The 19817-nt window shown below is 42.8% G+C and overlaps 1 protein-coding gene across 3 annotated transcripts in view; it reads left to right on the forward strand.

The window, feature by feature from the left end:
* PCSK5 (proprotein convertase subtilisin/kexin type 5) overlaps positions 1-19817 on the forward strand; it is a 767735-nt gene that overhangs the window by 316917 nt on the left and 431001 nt on the right. For all 3 annotated transcript variants that reach the window (XM_033926861.1, XM_033926868.1, XM_033926878.1), the window contains exon 7: positions 17440-17612. In XM_033926861.1, the coding sequence (XP_033782752.1) occupies positions 17440-17612 (173 nt within the window). The remainder of the gene's footprint in view (positions 1-17439; positions 17613-19817) is intronic.

Consider the following 19817-nt stretch of genomic DNA (forward strand, 5'->3'; position numbering starts at 1 on the left):
GAAGTGGCATGGCGTTCCATAAAGTAGGAGCTACAATGGAGAAATTAGTTTTCTTAGTGCAATAGAATTCTTTAATGGAAGGTATGGTCAGTAGATTTTGATCAGCCGATCTGATAGTCCTGGAAGAGCAGAAAAGGTTTATTGAGGAAAGATGGAAGACGCGAAAGTTTGATTTTGAAGACCAGCATTAATGTTTTATAGGCGATATGGTGAGCTTCTCGTAGAAGAGAAGTGACGTGATCATATTTCCCTTCTTTATAGATAAGTTTAATTGCCATGTTTTGAATGAGCTGCAGACGATGTAATGTTCCGTCAAGCCCAGCATCCTGTTTCCAACAGTGGCCAACCCAGGTCCCGAGTACCTAGCTAGATCCTAAACTAGGATCCCATAGATGCTTGGATACTGAATGCCAGTTCCTGGACTGAGTATCTGGAAATAAAGCTGGCAGCAGTTAGCAAAACATTGATCGTAGAGGCATTTAATTTACCTTTTGTGTAGGTTTGGTAGGGATAAAAGGTTTCAAGGGCTGTTATCGTCTGAGAACTGTAGAAACATTCCTCACACTGTCTTCTGTGCCCCTGGAAACCCTTTCTCCTGATTTCCTCTTTACCAAAATGTTTAATTTTTAAAATAACCAGACAAGCCATCCCTCCTTCCCCTATTCTGCAAATTTCATGGCCTCCAAGAGGGAACCCCTATCCCTGACCCTCTGGGTGATTTGAAATATCTGGTGTGACACTTCCTTGAAAAACTTTGGAAACCGTTGTTTAGAGCAAAATCAATATCTGGGAGTATACCTATCAATTAGAGTCTGATCAAACAGGCACAAATATTGACATTTAATTTCACTTTAATATTAAGTTTGATCGTTTAAAAAAACCCAAGTATTTATTTACAAGGTAGTGCTTCATTAGTTTGGTATCCCATTGATAAATAAATTATTCACACTGGGAAAAAAGTGTCCTGTTGCAGAATATATACTGAGATCCTGCAAAGCACATTGTTTGTGGAGAGGCTTGTAGTTTTAGTAAGAGGTTTAGTGGTCCTGCTTTGTCGATAGGGTAAAATTGCCTGCTGTCTGGCCTCCCTTTCCCTGCCAAAACACGAAGAAAAGAACATTTCCAGATCATAACTCATACCTTTCCATTAGCCAGAAACAGGCCTCAAGCCAATCCATACTCAATCAAGCTCAGTCTGAGGAGAAACAAGTGGTCCTTGCGTATACAGAATTTCAGTTGATGCACTTAGAGGAGGGTGTCATGTGGTTACCGTATTACCACATTTTTTGCTGCTTCCTCCTCAGAATGGACGTTCCAGCTCATCTGTAGGGATGTTTGCTGTTAGTTGTTTGGCTGCCCTTTGGTTCTAAAGGGAAAAGAATATCACTGAATTATTTCAGAACAGATGTAGACTGTCTTCATTTCTGGCAAGGTTTTGTTCAGCTGTTTTTTACAGCAACAAGTGATTCCTGAATAAAACATGAATATTAATTTTCTTTATAGAAAAAAAAATTGCATTCACTTAAATTTGGAAGTGCTTAGAAAAATGGATTGAATAGAATTCTGTTAATGGCTTGAGACAGGGCGTTGGATTGCTTTCATAAACAGATAAAATATCAAATTAAATGCCACTTTTCTTAATGTAGTTTTTTCTCCCCCTCCTTAGAAGTGGCCTTTATTTCCTGATTCTGTGTGTGCCAGCAGCTAGAATGGGTTCTGATGGAGGGAAGAACTTATATATGTTCAAATTGTTTTTATTGTGGATGCTAAGCAATAAACATCAAGGAACAGAATAAAATCCAACGAATCAGCATCCAATAATACAACATTTGAGGATAAACAAGAAAACAAAAGCAGCAATCCCCGCCCCCCAGTTCCCAAACCCCACCTAACCAACAAAATCCCCAAACTTCAACCCCTCTCCCCCCCAGAGAAACACACTGAAGATAACCAAGAGGTCCCTGGGATCTATTAGAAGAGGACTCCTCCCCAAAAGAAAGAAAGAAAGGAAAAAAAAAAAAAAGGCCTGCAGCGACCGATCCCGGGTCTTTTCAATGTCCACCCTCCGCTCAAATCTCCCCCGGTGGTTTGGGATCTTAATGTGGTCCTTGCTCAGTTGATGAAACCTCCATTTGAGCCGATTGATAGGGCTCATTTGAAGTATCTCACTTGGAAAATAGTGTTCCTTATTGCCCTCATGTCTGCTCGCAGGGTCAGTGAGCTGCAAGCTTTGGTTGCAGATCCACCTTTTACTGTTTTTCATCATGATAAGGTGGTCCTCCGTACACATCCTAAGTTCTTGCCTAAGGTGGTTTCAGATTTCTACCTTAACCAATCCATTGTTCTTCCTGTGTTTTTTCCTAAGCCCCATTCTCATCCTGGAGAAGTGGCTCTCCACACTCTTGACTGTAAGCGTGCGGTGGCTTTCTACTTGCAGTGCACTCAGGCTCATCGGACTGCTCCTCAACTCTTCATATCTTTTGATCCGAATCGGTTGGGGCGTCCCGTGTCTAAGCGAACCTTATCCAACTGGATGGCTGCTTGTATCTCTTTCTTCTATGCTCAGGCTGGTCTCCCTCTGCAGGGTCGGGTCACGGGGCATAAAGTCAGAGCGATGGCAGCGTCTGTGGCTTTCCTCAGATCAACGCCTATTGAGGAAATCTGCAAGTCTGCCACTTGGTCCTCGGTTCATACATTCACCTCTCATTATTGTCTGGATACTTTCTCCAGATGGGATAGCCAGTTTTGCGTAATCTGTTCTCCTAAATTGCCAACTTTCCCACCGTCCCTGTTGGTTAGCTTGGAGGTCACCCACATATAGAGAATATGCTACCTGCTTGTCCTGGGATAAAGCATAGTTACTTACCATAACAGGTGTTATCCAGGGACAGCAGGCAGATATTCTCGCAACCCACCCACCTCCCCTGGTTGGCTTCTTTGCTAGCTATCTGAACTGAGGCCATGCTGAGGAGACGCACGTCCTGACTCGGGCGAGGCATAGCTACAAAGCTAGGCAAGACGGTTCAAAAGGAGACCATATCCTCGAGGAGATATGGAAGCCAAATAGACTTCCCAAATTAGCAAAAAGCTACGTCTGCGGCGAGGGCAGCCAATTGTCTCTCGAGCCTCCCAAGTGGCCAAATTATGCACCAAAGATCTCCAAGTCCAAAAGGAGGGTGGCTCAGAAGCAGTCCAGCTTTGCAAAATACATTTGCGAGCAAGAAGACAAACCTTATGACACCAGAGGGGTCCCCCGTAGGAAGACTCCAAAAGGCCCCCGGCAGGTCTAAAATCAGTTGCGCGACAGTACCCGCAATGGGACTCCGAAATAAGCCCTGTAAGTACCAGACTATAGACTGCCAGTAAACTTGGACAGTCCAACAATCTCAAAAGGAATGAGCAAAGGTATTGGGGTCCCGGCCACATTTCAAACAAAGAGGTGAGTCAGTACCCCCAACTTTATGCAATTGCACCTAGGTATAGTAGGCCCTATATATCACTCGCACATAACATTCTCGAAACAGCGTTCCCATTATCAGGCAAGGAACCCCTCTCAGGGCACGTGAAATATCCCAACGGCTAAGATCCATATGAAGGTCCCGACCCCCAGTTCCCTTGAATACGTGATATGTCTTTAGGCACAGTAAACTCCAGGAGGGCCCTATGCAAGGCCGACACCGAAGTGGAGTGGATTGCCACCTCTGCAAAAAGAACCCTGAAGTTATTTATAGAAACAGACAGCAGCAATTATTTAAAATGACCAATCAAAAACTGGCTAGAATAGGTTTTGATGGAGGAAAAAGTTATTTACAGAAAAAGCAGTAATTATTTTAAATGACCAATCAAAAGCTGGTTGAATGTGTTTCTCACCTTTCCTTAGCTGGTCTGGATTCTATTACATTTATCAAGACAAAACCCTGGAGGACTGCCCTTCCTAGAGAGTCAGTACAGTGTAAAGAGGGGAAGAGGCTGAATTCTCTCTCTCCTCAAATTTGTTTTGTAGCTTGAAAGACATGAAGGGAAACTCATTATATCTGGTTGTTTTGTAATATGACCTATGCCTTATTGAGGGCGCAGATATGAAGGGATATAAAAACTGCTTCCAGCCTATCGTCTCTTCTCTGGCAGTGGTGAAGCAGGTAGGCCGGGAAAGGGGTGGGGGTGGGGGCAGTAGTTGGTGAGCCACAAAGGACACAATTCTAGTTCAGTATGGTCTTGAATATGACATACATCTTTTCATGTCGGAGTATACGACAGCAGGTAGGCCGGGAAAGGGGTGGGGGTGGGGGCAGTAGTTGGTGAGCCACAAAGGACACAATTCTAGTTCAGTATGGTCTTGAATATGACATACATCTTTTCATGTCGGAGTATACGACAGCATCATTGGTGAGGTACGGACTATTGATGAGAGCAGTAAACTGTATCTCATGTCAAGATGCTTGGGATTTTGGATTTCAGCATTGTTATGTATTTTTATCGTCTTAAGCTAGAAATGAAGATACTTCATGCTTAATATTTTGGCTGTATGGAATTGCAATGCATCCATTGAAATTGTAGATAAATTTAAGAGGATGTGGAGAAAATTGGAGGGTCCAGGTACTGGTAATGTTGCTATGCTGACAATACCATTTATTAAGTTTTCTTGCTTTGCATTTTTAAGAGATTTATTGTGCCACTCTGGTTATAGTTTCATGCTGAAAGGATTAGAGCTGGGATATGGATGGTTTGTTTCAGGCTATGGGATTCCCATTTCTGGTTTCCTACATGACTCAAGGTTCCCAATGAAGTTTGAATACAAAGGCAGCTTTTTCCTCTTGTATTCTACCTAATGTCCAAGTGTCCCAGCATTTGTATGATTCTCCTGGTGCCAGCTGGTCAGATTAATTGACCTCTGCCAATGGCAACATGAGAATAATTTGCTTACCAGGTCTGGTGAGCAGGAAGAAGAAATCTCTGTACATAAGGGATAGATGAGCAAAAAGTAAATGATGAAAGGAGGTGAAGGAGCAAAAAAGAGAGGACTAGTGACTAAGGGGTCCTTTTATCAAGCGTGTCGGACTTTTAATCACGCGCTAACCCCTGCGGCCGGCTAAAAAACTAACGCCTGCTCAATGCAGGCATTAGCGGCAAGCGTGGCAGGCAGTTTAACGCGCGGTATTACGCGCATAGAGACTTTGTTCACACTTGGACTCCATATTTGAACATTTTGACTCCTGAGAATCGTAGCCGTGTTTTGAATAGACTTCACCTCTGACTCTGTGCTTCTCAGTGTCTTTGCTGATCCCTGCCTACGAGTTTCTGTATCAGTGGGGGGATGGGGAAAGGAGGGTGGGGGGTGGGGGATTCTTTGCTGTGGGGTGGGGGTGAGGTGGGTCTGGGGAGGGCATAAGAGTCCAGTCCTCCGCGGTTGTTGATGAAAATGCATACCATGGTTGTTCTTACTGTTGTGTTTATTTTTGCTTAATAAAATAGATTTTTGCTTAATAAAATAGATTTGCCCCTACCGCAGCTTGATAAAAGGACCTCAAGGCAAGACGTGAAGGAGTGTTACAGCAAGAGAGAGTTCTGACATTAACCGAGTAGTAAGCAGCTATATTCCCTCTAAGCGGAGTATGTGAGCACTCGCTCATACATTTTACATAAGTGCTCACAAAAATACTGACCCAACCCGACTTTCAAACAAAATTAAACTATAAAAAATTAAACTAAGCTAAGGGCTCCTTTTACGAAGGTGCGCTAGTGTTTTTAGTGCACGCACACGATAAGCGCGCACTATAGCTCGCGCTAGCTGAAAAACTACCACCTTCTTAAAAGGAGGCAGTAGCGGCTAGCGTGCGGGGCATTTTAGTGTGCGCTAAAACCACTAACACATTTGTAAAAGGAGCCATAAATCAATTACTGTATATGTGATTTTTTTTTTTTTTTTGCTATATACAGAAGTGCATTGCTAATATTGGGATAAAAAAATTGCTGGTTTTAAGAACTTGTTGCTCACATTAAAAACAAAACAAAACCCTGCATTCACCCAGCCACTCCTGTAGTGATTTGGCTCCAGAGCCCCTATGAGTGCACTCCCCCAAGTTTAAAAGCCCCCTCCCCAGTTATACTTTTAATATTCCTAGGTATCTAGTGGGTGAGCAGGAGTGATCCCCAGTCACTCCTCGTCAGCTCAGAGATCCAAAATACATAAGTCCTCTTATAGAAACATGGCCCCTAGTGGTAATACCTTGAAACTAGTGCTGCGGGGGTCACTGGTGCCATTTTTTGATTCCAGTGCTGGTGAGGGAGGAGTGACGGAGATAGGTCATGCCTATTTGCTAGATACCAGATAGTATTATAGGTACGCCTGGGGAGGGGACTTTAGACTTGGAGGTGAGATATCTGAGGGTGGGTGGGGGGTTTGGATGGAGTTTGGGTGGGGAGTTTGGTTGCAGGCTACTATTGGGGGAAGGGCAAAAGAGAATCTTTCTGTTCAGGGTGCTCTGGAGCCAACCTGTTGCCAACCCCTTTAAGATACTTGGTAGCGTGGAAGGGCATAATCAAAAGAAATGTCTAAGTCCATTTTGGCCTAAGTCGCAAGTCATCCAAAGTCGGACACAGGAAAGGTCCAATTTCGAAAAATACGTCCAGCATATTTTTTTTTTTTTTTGAAAATCATTCAACTGTACATCCAGCCATCTGATCGCCCAGACCTCTAAGTCGTCCATCTTTATACCCCATTTTCATCCAAAAATTCATCCAAGTCACAAACGCCTAGAAAAAGACCTTTTGGGCATGGGAGGGGCCAGAAAAGTGATGGACTGGACACCCAGACATGGCACCAGAGTAGTGGGGTACCTTACAGGGCACTGCTGTGAACTTCACAAAAAGGGTACCACAGAAAAATCTCACTACAGCTCCCTTATAGGTCATGGTGAGCCCCCCAAAACACCCCTAGAACCTACTAGACCCACCTTTATGGCTGCAGGAGCCACTTATATGGCAGTACAAAAGGGTTTTGGGGGTTTTAGGGGGCTGCACATTTTTCAACATGAATGCAGTGATTAGGGTGGCTTATGGGCCTGGGTCCTCCTCTCCATGATTCACTAACCCACCCCCAAGACCACTTAAGACACCTCTGTGCAGCTCTACTAGGCTTTCCTATACCAGGCTGCCAGGTGCTGATGTTCTGGAGGCAGATATGTAAAGTTGTTATTATGATTTTTATGGGGGTGGAGTCAGTGATCACTGGGGCAGTGTGTGTGGGTCTGTACTTTGTGTCTGCAGTGGTTATCTGGTCACTTTTGATACCTTCTGTGGACTTAGACCTGGTTTTAGATGGCCTAAGTCACAATGTCCAAGTTCCATCTAGACAGTTTGTAAAACTTTCGGTTATACATGCAGTACGACTAAATCTAGGACGGCCCACGTCCCGCCCAAATCCCGCCCTCACCACTCCTCCTAAATCGCCCCTTTTAGCTCTGGTCATTCAGCTGCACTGTGAAGGCCTAGGTCATTTTTAAATACGTCTAAAACCCGGTTTGATTATCGGCACTTGGTCGCCATTTGTTACTGATCGTCCAAGTGCCGATTTAGGCTGGTTTTTAGACTTTTTTCTGTTTCGATTATGAGCCCCATAGTGTTCCCGGGCCAATGGAATAGTATTTAAGTTTAAATTTTTTTTTAAATTTGATATGCTTCCCGAGGACATGGCCTTCGAAGCGATTTACAATAAAATATAAAATAATGCTGCTTGTGAGTTGGCTTGCAAGCACCATTATTCTTTTTCCATGGGAATCATCAGCCTGCAGTACCGAGATACTTTAAAATGGTAACTTCCATGGTAATCCATAAGGAAAAGGAAAGCTCAACCCCATGCAAAGCAGAACAAAAAACAAACGGGGAAGGGACTGTACACATCAACCTCTGGAACAATTGCAATTGTTCCAGAGGTTGATGTGTACAGTCACTTTCTCACTTGTTTTTTTGACTTCCATGGTAAATCAGCTTCAATAACTCCCCCTCTCCTTAAGTCACTATGAAAATGAAATCTCATCTAATATATTAGAATTAGAAAAATAGATTTACATTTACGTATATCTTTTGTTAACTTTAGTTTTGTGTGTTTGATTTCTTTTAAGCGTAAATACAGTATAAATCCAGCACTCAATAGATCAGTTGGAACAAATTGAGTTTGATTTAACTGGTTTCCTGGAAGATTCACAAGATATAATTCAAACTAGATCTACCCTATTGATAACCTGTGCAGGAGAGATAGATAAATCTTTAATTATGAAAGCTTATTTTCACAATAAGCAAATGAAATTTTGTGGAGATAATGTATTGATCTTTCCAGATCTGGCCCAAGCCACACAACTGAGAAGGAAAGCTTTTTTAGCTTTGAAATCAAGGGTGTTGGCTTTAGGGGCCACATTTTATTTGAAGTTTCCATGTAAATGCTTAATTAAATTTAAAGAATGTATACTGGGACTCTATTCAGTTGGAACAATTTTTACAACTTCATGAAACTAATTAGACATCACGTGAATTAATATTTGGAGTTCAGATTTATAATGCACCATAAATGTTTGATTTTGGATCAGAATTATATTGAATGTATCGATTAGCTATATCAGGATATTCTCTCCCAATTATGTGGACTTGAGGAGTTTGTGAAATTTTTTATGAAGTGCTTAATTTTTTCTGTAATTTTCTTTTCCTTATTATTATCTGTAAAAATGATAATGATGAAAATCTGATAAATAAAAAATAAAATAATAAATCCAGCACTCAAAGTAATGTCCTCAGTTATCCCCCCTTTTACAAAACTGCATAAGAGGTTTTAAGTGCCGGCTGGCGCGCTCAATGCTCTGTGCTGCTTCAGTGGTCATAGAGTTCCTATGAGCGGAGCCGGCTGGCAGTAAAAACCTGTTGCACGGTTTTGTGAAAGGGGGATATATTCTTAATCGGTACCTACAAAAGCACAGGACACTTAGAAGACAAGAAGTTTTAAGACCTCTGAAGTGCTGCTGCTTAGTGAATAACTCTTGACAGGCAGACTTGTTGCATGAAAGTCGTCATTAGGTCAGCCCAAACCCTCTCACCGTTCACTTTTAAATACAGTGGTGCCTCGCATAACGAATGCCTCGCACAGCGAACGCTGCACACAACGAACTTCATGTCTTGATTCATACAACGAACTTCGTTTCACACAACGAAGTCGCCCGAGCTGCCGATGTATTGCATCCTTCCGCGCAGGCACTGCAGGCAGTCGTTAGTCACTGCGCTTAACTGCCCTCTCTCACAGCCCTTCGCCTGGCTCCCTGTGCAGTGGCGGACCGTCGGCTCGCCTCCTTTTATGGAGGGGCCCGGCGCCTACTGCTGATGCGTTGGGGGGGGGGGGCGGAGCTACTCTCGCCGCTTCCCCGATGCTAGAAAAAAAAAAAAAAAGTTAAGTCCCAGTTTTTGCCGCTGAGACTCTGCCCTCTCTCACTGTATACAGTCGTCCTTTTAAGATAAACTCAATATTTTTTATATATCATGGCTTCTAAAAAAAGCAGGAAGGTGATTTCTGTTGAAATGAAACGGGAAATAATTAGAAGGAGTGAATGTGGGGTAAAACAGTGTGACCTCATCAAAGAGTTTGGCCTCAGCAAGACCACCATTTTCACCATTTTGACAAATTTATCTTTTTTTATGTCATCTTAGCATATTTTATGCTGCAGAACGAATAATTTTTTTTAACATGTATTGTTATGGGAAAATGCGTTTCACATAACGAACTTTTCGCATAACAAACTTGCTCCTGGAACGAATTAAGTTCGTTGTGTGAGGCACCACTGTACTTGCTCCAAAATTCTTAATGCTTAATTATCTTAGAAAAAAAAATATTTTAAATGTACTCGTCTTTAATTCTTCATCTTAAATGGCTAGGGGAAGTCTTCCCAATATAGAGCCTATGGCCCTCTTTTACGAAGGTGCGCTAACTGATTAGCACGCGCTAAACGCTAACGCTTGCATGTTAGTCTATGGACGCATTAGCATTTAGCATGCGCTAATTCGATTGGCGTGTGCTAATCGGTTAGCGCACCTTCGTAAAAGAGGGGGTATGCATTGCCACATATTTTTTTCAAGGAATTCCCCTAAAAATCATCAAATTAAGATGTAAGCATTTCCTATTTGTATTAACATATTATTGAAAAACTTTAAAGCTGTCCCCGACATCTCCATACGTCCTACTCTTGCAAAGATTGTTGTCGTCGTCATTCTATCGCTATATACCGTTTTTTCCGCTCTATAAGACATACCTGACCATAAGACGCACCCTAGATTTAGAGGAGGAAAACAAGAAAAAAAAACCCCATTCTGAACCAAATTGTGTACTAATATATACCAGCCCCCCTCACTCCCTGCCAGGCTCTGCACTGTACCTTTTTAAAACATCTCCCTGTTACCTGCCAGTTAGGAAGCAGTTTTGTTGTGCATGACAACCATCCAAGAATCCTATATCGGTGAAAGAATGAAAGTAAAAAAGACAGAGAGGAAAAGAAAGAGAGAATTGTAAGTACAGGACAGAATAAGAAGGAAGCCATTCTTGGATGGGAATGGCTTAAGTGAATTTAAACTAAGTTTAAAAGCTAAGTGAACATTAATACATCCAATTAACGTAGTGATGGCTGTTTTTTGATAAATGAAGAGAAGATATCACTCTCAATACACTTGAAGGATTACAAGAATTTTGAAATTTATACAAATTGTTCTTTGTGTCTTAGAGCGTGATCATTGATTTATGAAGTTGCAATGTCTGGAAGGTGAACTCTTATTGCAGGGAGGTTTTGCAGCCTTCCCTTCAGAGTTTCATGTCTCTGACCATTTTATATACTTAATTGATCACTCTCTATAGACAGTTTTTTCTATAAAAATATACAACCGGCTATACTTGTGCAGCTCTAATATACGCAGGATATAACTGAACTCCTTTTCTAACATAAACTGGAGTTCTCATACAAAGCAAATGCACTGCATGTCACACTTATAGGTCCTATATAACACAGGAGTTCTTATAGTGCTATATCACAAGCAGCATATAACCTGAAGCGCCTCTCTAACACAGTGCTGGAGTTCTCAAAGAGTGCAAAAATAAAGCATGTCACCTATAAACCCCCTCCCCCCCTCCCGTCGTACCTTTTTACATGCCGCTTATAGCCTGGTGGTCCAGCGGTGTATCGGCCGGCAGAGCGAGCTTTCTGTGCTCCTGCCTGGATTGGTGCTGCTTACTGAATGGCTGCAGTCCCACGAGAACTGACTGCAGCCGTTCAGGAAGCAGCGCCGGCTCAGGCAGAAGCGTGGAAAGCTCGCTGTGCTGGCCAATACACCGCTTGACCACCAGGCTATAAGCGACATGTAAAAAGGAATGACGGGGGGGGAGGGGGAGAGAACATTTTTAAAAAGATACAACGATGGGGGGAGGCATTTAAAAAGGTACAACTGGAGGGTATTAAAAAAAGGTATGATGGGGTAAAATATTTGTATCTTCGCTGTATAAGATGCACTGACATTTCCACCCACTTTTGGGTGGGAAAAAAAGTGTGCCTTATGGAGCGAAAAATACAGTAAGTTCAAAATTAATCAGCTGATCCTAACCCAAAAACCTCCCGGTCAAAATAACTAGATTAGCATCATCCATTCCAGTTCTATATTAAGTCCATATGGAATAATAGAATTTAAATAAAATATTCATTGATGTTCTTTAAAGTACATCTAAATATTTAGAGGAAGGAGTGGTCTAGTGGTTAGACTTGAGGTTGTGGATTCAAGCCCTGCACTGCTCCTTATGACCCTGGGCAAGTCATTCAAGGCTCATGGTTTATGTTTATTTATATACCGCTCTTCGATTATAACATCAGTGCGGTGTACATAATTCAAAAGGAAAAGAATGCCAAATAATCATGATACAAAGATAAAAAAACAGAAAAGAAGAAAATACATAAAAAGAATAAATCATTCAGTTGATGTATAAAGAGATACCTAATTAAAAATTAAAATCAAATCGTAAAAGAAATTAAAACATACTTAAACTAAAAAACAAAACAGTAAACAAACTAAGAAGGAAATGCCAATTCAAATACCATAAGTAAGTTTTTAACTTTACTCTAAATGTAATATAAGTAAGTTCACCACAAAGTTCATTAGGAAGTGAGTTCCATAAGAAAGAGACTGATGCAAAAAAATGCAGAATTTTGAGTTGACTTAAGTTTAACCAGGTGATTTGGTGGCACGGTCAGTCTATTTAAATTTGATGACCTCAGTGATCGCAAATGAGAAGTTTCGCAAGATAGTCAGGTTGCCCACTATTTAACACTTTAAAGGCCAAGGTCAGATATGTTAGATTGTAAACCCACCTGGACAGATAATGACAAATGACTTGCGTACCTGTATGTAAACTGCTCAGACAATTAATAGGCGGTATATAAATAACTAAAATAAATACTCAGTGTTACCACCCTCCTTTACAACCATTTAGAACTAGCCATCTTAAATCATCTGTAGTACGTTCGACTAAAGGGGTTGTAAAAACCAATTCATTATACGTAATTGATGTTTGTTTAGTTATAATCTCACCTGCCTACTTGATCTCCCAATATAAAGTAACTCACCTGGGCAAAATGTTGGAGAGGTTTCCACATCATCTTTATTAGTGACTCTGTCCCCCCTCTGGTGGTCTAGTGGTAGGCCGGGTACAGGGCACGTCTAGAGGTGGGAACGTCTAATGGTAGACATGCGTAGTGGCAGCCAGCCCACCCCAAGCCAGCCAGCCCCCCAGCCTCCCCCGTACCTTTTTAATTCATCCCCCAGTATTTTTAGATACCTCCCCCCCAGTATTTTTAGATCAATCATCCCCCCCAGTAATTTTAGATCTCCCCCCCAGTAGATCATCCCCTCTGTACTTTTAGATACCCCCAGTACTTTTAGATAATCCCCCTCTGTACTTTTAAATCATCCTCTCCCCAGTATTTTTAAATCAACCTCCCAGTATTTTTAAATCATCCCCCGTACCTGGTGGTTCAGCGTGTATCCCTCCCTCACTAGCAGCGCATAGGTCAGGAGCGTGGACGTCAGCAGCAAGCTTTCTGCACTCCCGCTTTTCCCCGCGCTGTTTTCTAAATGGCTTCATCAGTTCTCGCGAGTCCCACAAGAACTGACGAAGCTATTTAGAAAACAGCGCGGGTGCGAACGCAGAGAGCTTGCTGCTGACATCCGCGCTCCTGACCTGTGCGCCGCTAGTGAGGGAAGGGGTACACGCTGGATCACCAGGGTCTGTGACTACGACGGAGGAGGAGGAGGCAGCAGAGGGCGGGTAGCTGTTTTAAAAGGTGCAGCTACAATGGCGGTAGCGATGACAGCGGGTAGGAGGTAGGGTGGGTATTTTAAAAGGTATGGCGGCAGGGTGTTTTAAAATGATGTGGTAGCAGGTAGGTGTTTTAAACGGTGAGGTGGGGGAGGGTTTGGGGGGTCAAAATTGTACCTTTGCTCCATAAGGCGCACCGAGATTTCCACACTTTTGGGTGGAAAAAAAGTGTGTCTTATGGAGCGAAAAATGCAGTACATCAATTTTTATCATGGCTTAATTCACTGGATATTCATCTTCAGTTTACAATGTCCTATAATGGAAGGAAGATACAATTTTTTTATTTACTTGTACTGAAAATTCATAATCATCTGGTTACAACTCTTTATAGCAGTGGTTCCCAACCCTGTCCTGAAGGACCACCAGCCAGCCTGATTTTCGGAATAGCCCTAATGAATATGCATGAGAGAGATTTGCACATAATGGAGGTGACAGGCATGCATATTCATTAGGGCTATTCTGAAAACCTGACTGGCTGGTGATCCTCCAGGACAGTGCTGGGAACCACTGCTCTATAGGAAGCCAGTTGAGAAGAACAATTTATTACATTTTTTAAGTTTTCATCCTTATTATTTGAAATTTAATATACCTTTAAGCCAATTTTTAAGGCTTAGGATAATTTGTGCTACATTGGAAAATTTTAAGATTCAAGCAGCGAGATTGGGTGAGCGATTTAAAGAATGGTAGATCCTGATAGTGATTCAGAAAGCTTACCTCAGAACTAGGTATGCCCAGAGGGATCTTCTGATTTTGGAACGAAAACACTAAAGAGAGAGAAGATCTTTTATGCTGGCTTTTATAAAGCTCCAGTAGAGGTTTCTACCGCGGACTGGTGAGGTAAATGCTCCAACGCTCATAGAATTCTTATGAGCATCAGAGCATTTACCTTGCCAGTCCATAGTACAAACATCTACTGTGGCTTTGTAAAAGGACACCTTAATCTATCTTCTGCCTTTTTCTCAATTAAGTGGAAGGTTGTTTTGGGGTTTTTTTTTTCAATTATTAAACAGCATTGGCATGTTTTACAGTTAAATCCGATTTTTAAAGATCTTCCAACTTTTTAATATAAAAGAGCAATGCCCATGTGAATTACTTTATTTTGGGAGATCAAATAGGTAAGTGAGATTACGACTAAATGAACATAAATCATGTATAATGAATAGGGTTATACAAGCCCCTTAGATTGTAAACATAGATGATTTGAGATGGCAAGTTACAGATGGTTGTAAAGAAGGGTGGGAGGATGGCAACACTGATATAAACTAAACTTTAAAGAGCAACAATGGATATTTTATTTAAATTCTGTTATTCCATATGGACTTAATGTAGAACTGGAATAAATGAAACTAATCTAGTTATTCTGACCTGGAGGTTTTTGGGTGAGTGATTGTTTTAATTTAGCTGATTAATTTAGCACTTAAATAGCTATAGAACAGTGGTCTCAAACTCAAAACCTTTGCAGGGCCACATTTTGGATTTGTAGGTACTTGGAGGGCTGCAGAAAAAATAGTTAATGTCTTATTAAAGAAATGACAATTTTCCATGAGGTAAAACTCTTATAGTTTATAAATCTTCCTCCCCTGAAAGCCTGCATGTTCTCCCCCTTCTTTGCAGCATCCTCCAGCTTCCCCCCCCCCCACACTTCCCGGCCTCCCGATCTTAGTTTCAGCTAATTACCGCAGCCTGCAGAGAGGATCGCCAGTGCTGTAGCATTCTTTGCAGGCTGCCATCGGCCTCTGCAGCACGTTCCTGCTGCCGCGGTCCCGTCCCTCCTCTGACGTCAGAGGCATGATCACGGCAGATGGAACATGCTGCTGAAGACAAAGGCAGCCTGCATGAATCGCTACAGCATCAGCAATCCTTTCTGCAAGCAGTGGTAATTATCTGAAGGTAAGAGCGAGAGGCCGGGGGAAGCCAGAGGACGCTGCAAAGAGTGGGCAGCACTAGTACAGACAACGGGCTGCAATATAGTACCTAGCGGGCCGCATGTGGCCCCCGGGCCGCAAGTTTGAGACCACTGCTATAGAATGATGATGTCATCTATGCAAGAGTGGGGTGTGTAGAGAATTTGGCAATGGCTGTTAAAGGTGTAATTCCTAGAACTAAGATTTTTAATAATATGTTAATATAAATAGGAAATGCTTATATCTTAATTTGATGTTTTTAGGGAAATTCCTTGAAAAAGAATGTGACAAAATGTGGAGGGGCATTTTTGATAGGACGTCTAAATCTGAGGTTGAACGTTTTGAGCAAGACATCCACAAACCTAGTAGAAAAAATATCCATTTTCAAAGCTGCCAGACATCTATCTTTTTCTTTTGAAAATGAACCGTGTAGATGTTTTGGTTCTTAGGACATCAACCTTTTTTGGCCATTTTCAAAAATAAAAATGTCCACATGAAAAACGCACAAAAGCAATTTTGTAGATGTACCCAACTACCTTGTCTGATCGCATCAGGGGAATCCCCATCAGCTGAGCCGGTTTCGGGGATTCCTGGCGGCTCAGGTGATGGGGATTTCCCCCTGCCAGAATCAGCTGGAGCCCTACACCCTTCCCCCAACATCCTTGGACCCCCCAACACCCCCTAACATTCCTGGACCCCCGCCCCCCACATCATCCAACACCCCTAACATCAGGCAACACCCCCATATCACCTGACACCACCAGACATGAGGTAACCCCCCCACACATCACCCAACACCCCTGTATTTTCCAATGCAAAATAGGCAGGAGGGAAGCCCACTCCCTCCTGCCTACAGGGCCGCATGCTGAGAATGATGGGTTTCCCCCCGCCCAAGGCCTAAGGGCCTGATTGGCTCAAAACAAGATCAGCCGATGAGAATTCCTCTGCCATGATCAGCTGATGGGAAGCCCTCAATGTGCTGTTTCTTCCCCCCCCCCCCTCCCCATCTCTGGTTGGTGGGAGAAGTTGTGACCACTGGGTGAGTAAGAGAGTCATGCCTTAAACCCTACAGTGGTCATCTTGCCAGTTTGGTCAACTTTGGGGCACTTAGACTTGTTTTTCTTTGGTCTAAGTCTTGGCGTGTAAGTTCCACCTAGGATATCCTGGAATAGCTTTGATTATTGCTTCAGGACATCCAGTTGGAAGCCCGCTCGATTCTTGCCCATAATGCACCTCCCAACATTCCCCTTTGAACTCTGGATGCACAGCAGCCTAGAAGTGCTGCTGAACGTCCAGAAAATTTGTTTTGATTATTGGCACTTGGATGTCCCTGCTATTAGGATGTCCAAGTGTCAACTTAGGCAGGTTTTTGGACGTTTTGATTATGCCCCTCAGAGAGTCTTCCCCTAGCCGTTTAAGGTGAAGATTTAAAAATATTTTTTAAAGATAATTAAGCGTTAAGAATTTTTGGGAAAGTGTTTAAAAGTGAACATTGAGAGGGTTTGGGCTGGCCGATGACAACTTTGATGCAACAAGTCTGCCTTGCAAGAGTTATTCACTAATCAGCAGCACCGCTGAGGTCATAAAACTTCTTGTTCTTCAGTGTCCTGTAGTTTTGTAGATACTGATTTCTTTTAATAACCTGGTTCTGAGTGTGATTGTGTATCTTGTTTCTGAATAGGTTCTAGAGAACATGCTGTTTTGTAAAGAGACCCTTTAGCTTTGTACAGTTAAATATGGCCACTTATATAATGTAACAGTACTATAATCTGTAGTAACTGTGGGGTATCCAAAAACGGTATTTTTCCAACAGAGGTAACACATCAGTTTTGAAGATGGAATGAATACCTTTGGCAGTAGTTCCCAAACCTAGTCAATGGCACCCCAGCCATTCAGTTTTTCAAGATATCCACAATGAATATTCATGAGACAGATTTGCATGCAGTGCAAGTAGTGCATGCAAATCTCTCTCGTGAATATATTCATTGTGGATATCTTGAAAACCCTCAGAACCAGGTTTGAGAATCACTGACCTGTGGTCAACCCTGTAAATTATAAATACAACAGGACGCGATTCTGAGACCTCTCAGATATGTTAAAATGCACAGTGCTCTCATGCTGGCATGAATCTTGTTCTTGCTGTTGAAGGGGTACGCATGCTGGATGGGGAAGTCACAGACATGGTGGAGGCGAAGTCTCTCAGCTTGAACCCACAGCACATCCATATCTACAGTGCCAGCTGGGGCCCTGATGATGATGGGAAAACTGTGGATGGGCCTGGTTCCCTAGCCCGCCTGGCGTTTGAAGATGGCATTCGAACAGTAAGTTTGTTGATGTTCAGTCAGCTGGTGTGGACAGGAGATTGCCTGCACTGAGGCTATGTAAACGTTTTTCCTCACACAGGGCTTTCTTGTGAATCTTATGGTCAGCTGAGTTGATTGGATGGCCACAGTAACCAAGCATGAGATCAATTTGCGTACATTGACCACCCAATATATATACATTAAACTTGTGCATATTTAATGTAGGTATTGTGAAAATTAAGTAGGCTCCTCAGGACAGGTCTGGGAAGCCTCAATGCGGAAGACTTGACTATAAGTTGCTTTTTTTTTTTTTTTTCTTTTAAAGATGTTTGAAGGTGTGGTTTCCTTTTACTCATCACTTCTGTGTAGGTCAGAAGGCAGAGTGAGCTGCTGCTTGGGTGCCTTCATGAAAGCCTGCCATAATTCAGTATTGACTGACAAGTAACTGAGGCTTCGATGCTTAAAGCTCTGACAACATTGGTATTAAATACCATGTTGGGAGCTTTTTTTTTTTTTTTTAATCAAGTGATGCACAGCGCAATAGTATGCAAATTATATGCATGCTATCCACGCGGAGCAGTCCCAGTAAAAGAGGGAGGAACTGTGCCTGGCATCTGCCCAGAAGACTATATTGCTCCCCTCCTTATCCCTGTCAACTCCATTCATTTTTGTTCCTGCTGCTGCTGTCCCTCCTGCTGGCTCATCTTGATCGTGGCTCCGGAGCCGTGGCGGTTGAGCCAGCAGGGGAATCTCCATTCAGCTGAGCTGGCAGGACTCCCCAAAACTGCCGATCAATGCCTTTGGGGTTTCCCCTGCCGCTCATTGAGGATTTCCCTGTTGGCGTAGCCTAAGGTGGCTCCAGAGCCGCAATCAGCTGAGCAGCAGGGGAAGCTCTGAAGCCGTCAGTCATCAGCTTTGGGGAGTCCTTCCGGCTCAGCTGATCAAGGATTCCCCTGCTGCTCAGCTGAGCATCTCCAGAGCCGCAATCAAGAAGAGCCGGCCGGGAGAGCAGGGGCTGCCTATTAAGCTTTGTATTTTTGTGGAGGGGGAGGACGCAGCTGTTGTGCATGTGTTGTGTGAGTGCACAACACATACAAAATAGCTATGAGCTGCCAGAAAAATTTGTAATACATATGAATAGGATTCTTGGTGGCTGCTATGATGATCGATAGCAGCCACGAAGAACCCTTTAGATTTGGAGGAGAGCTTTTGTGCCAGTAATACTGCTTTAATGAGTCTTACTGGCACAGAAACATTTTGAGCTTGAGGGCCTGAAAAGGAGTTTATAGGGGAGTGTTAAAGGCAGCTGTTCACTGTGTTTCACTTGGTGTGCCCTAGGCAAACAAGTATGTTAGGCCTTCCACTGCAGTATATTTAAACTTCCAGAAATGTGTCAATACCAGATGAGGTGGGAGGGGGGAGGAGAAAAGCTGGGTCAGGGCTGGAGAAGAAGGAGAAAAGCTAGACCAATGGTAGGTGGGGGAGAAGGAAAAAAAGATAAACCAGTGGTTGGTTGGATGGGTTGAGTACTGAAGGAGCAAAGCTAGACCAATTGTTGGTTGGGTGGGGGGAGGAAGAAAGAAAAGCTGAACTAATAGTGAGTGGAGGGAAAAGAAAAAAGTTGTCCAGTGGTAGGTGAGAGGGGGGTGGATGAAGGAGGAAAGCTGGACCACTGGTTAGGGGGATGAGAAATGCTGGATTGAAAGGAGAGGCGATCACGGGGACAAGGGGAAGGTAGGAACAGAAGGATTCTATATGAAGTAGGAAAAATTGGGGCAATGCTGACTGTTGGGGGAGAGGAGAATGAGACAGAGGGAGGAGGAGATGCCGACTATGAGGGAAAGAAGAAAGGGAAAGAGGGGAATGCTGATTATGGGGGTAAGAATAGAGAGGAAGGAAGAAGCTACATTGTTGGCCATAAAGGGGCCATGGTGATTCGGCCGACCCTATTATGAAATTGTTATACTACTGTTCCAGGCTCCTTAGGTCCAGTTATGTTTTCATTAAGAATCTGGAAACTGAAGTGAAAGGACACAATTTATGCTTTGCAAATTTGATTTTACTGCTGTTAGCTCTAGCAATTTGGCTGAAATTCAGGTTAAAAAAAGAAACATCCAACATATAACAGGCAGCTTGAAAACATATGACTTTAGGTAGTTAAATAAAATAGTCTGCTGTGCTTAGAAATATTCTGTTATTGATAGAAATAAATGCTTCAGCATG

The sequence above is a fragment of the Geotrypetes seraphini genome, chromosome 1 (assembly GCF_902459505.1).
Source record: "Geotrypetes seraphini chromosome 1, aGeoSer1.1, whole genome shotgun sequence".
In the NCBI taxonomy this organism is placed as follows: domain Eukaryota; kingdom Metazoa; phylum Chordata; class Amphibia; order Gymnophiona; family Dermophiidae; genus Geotrypetes; species Geotrypetes seraphini.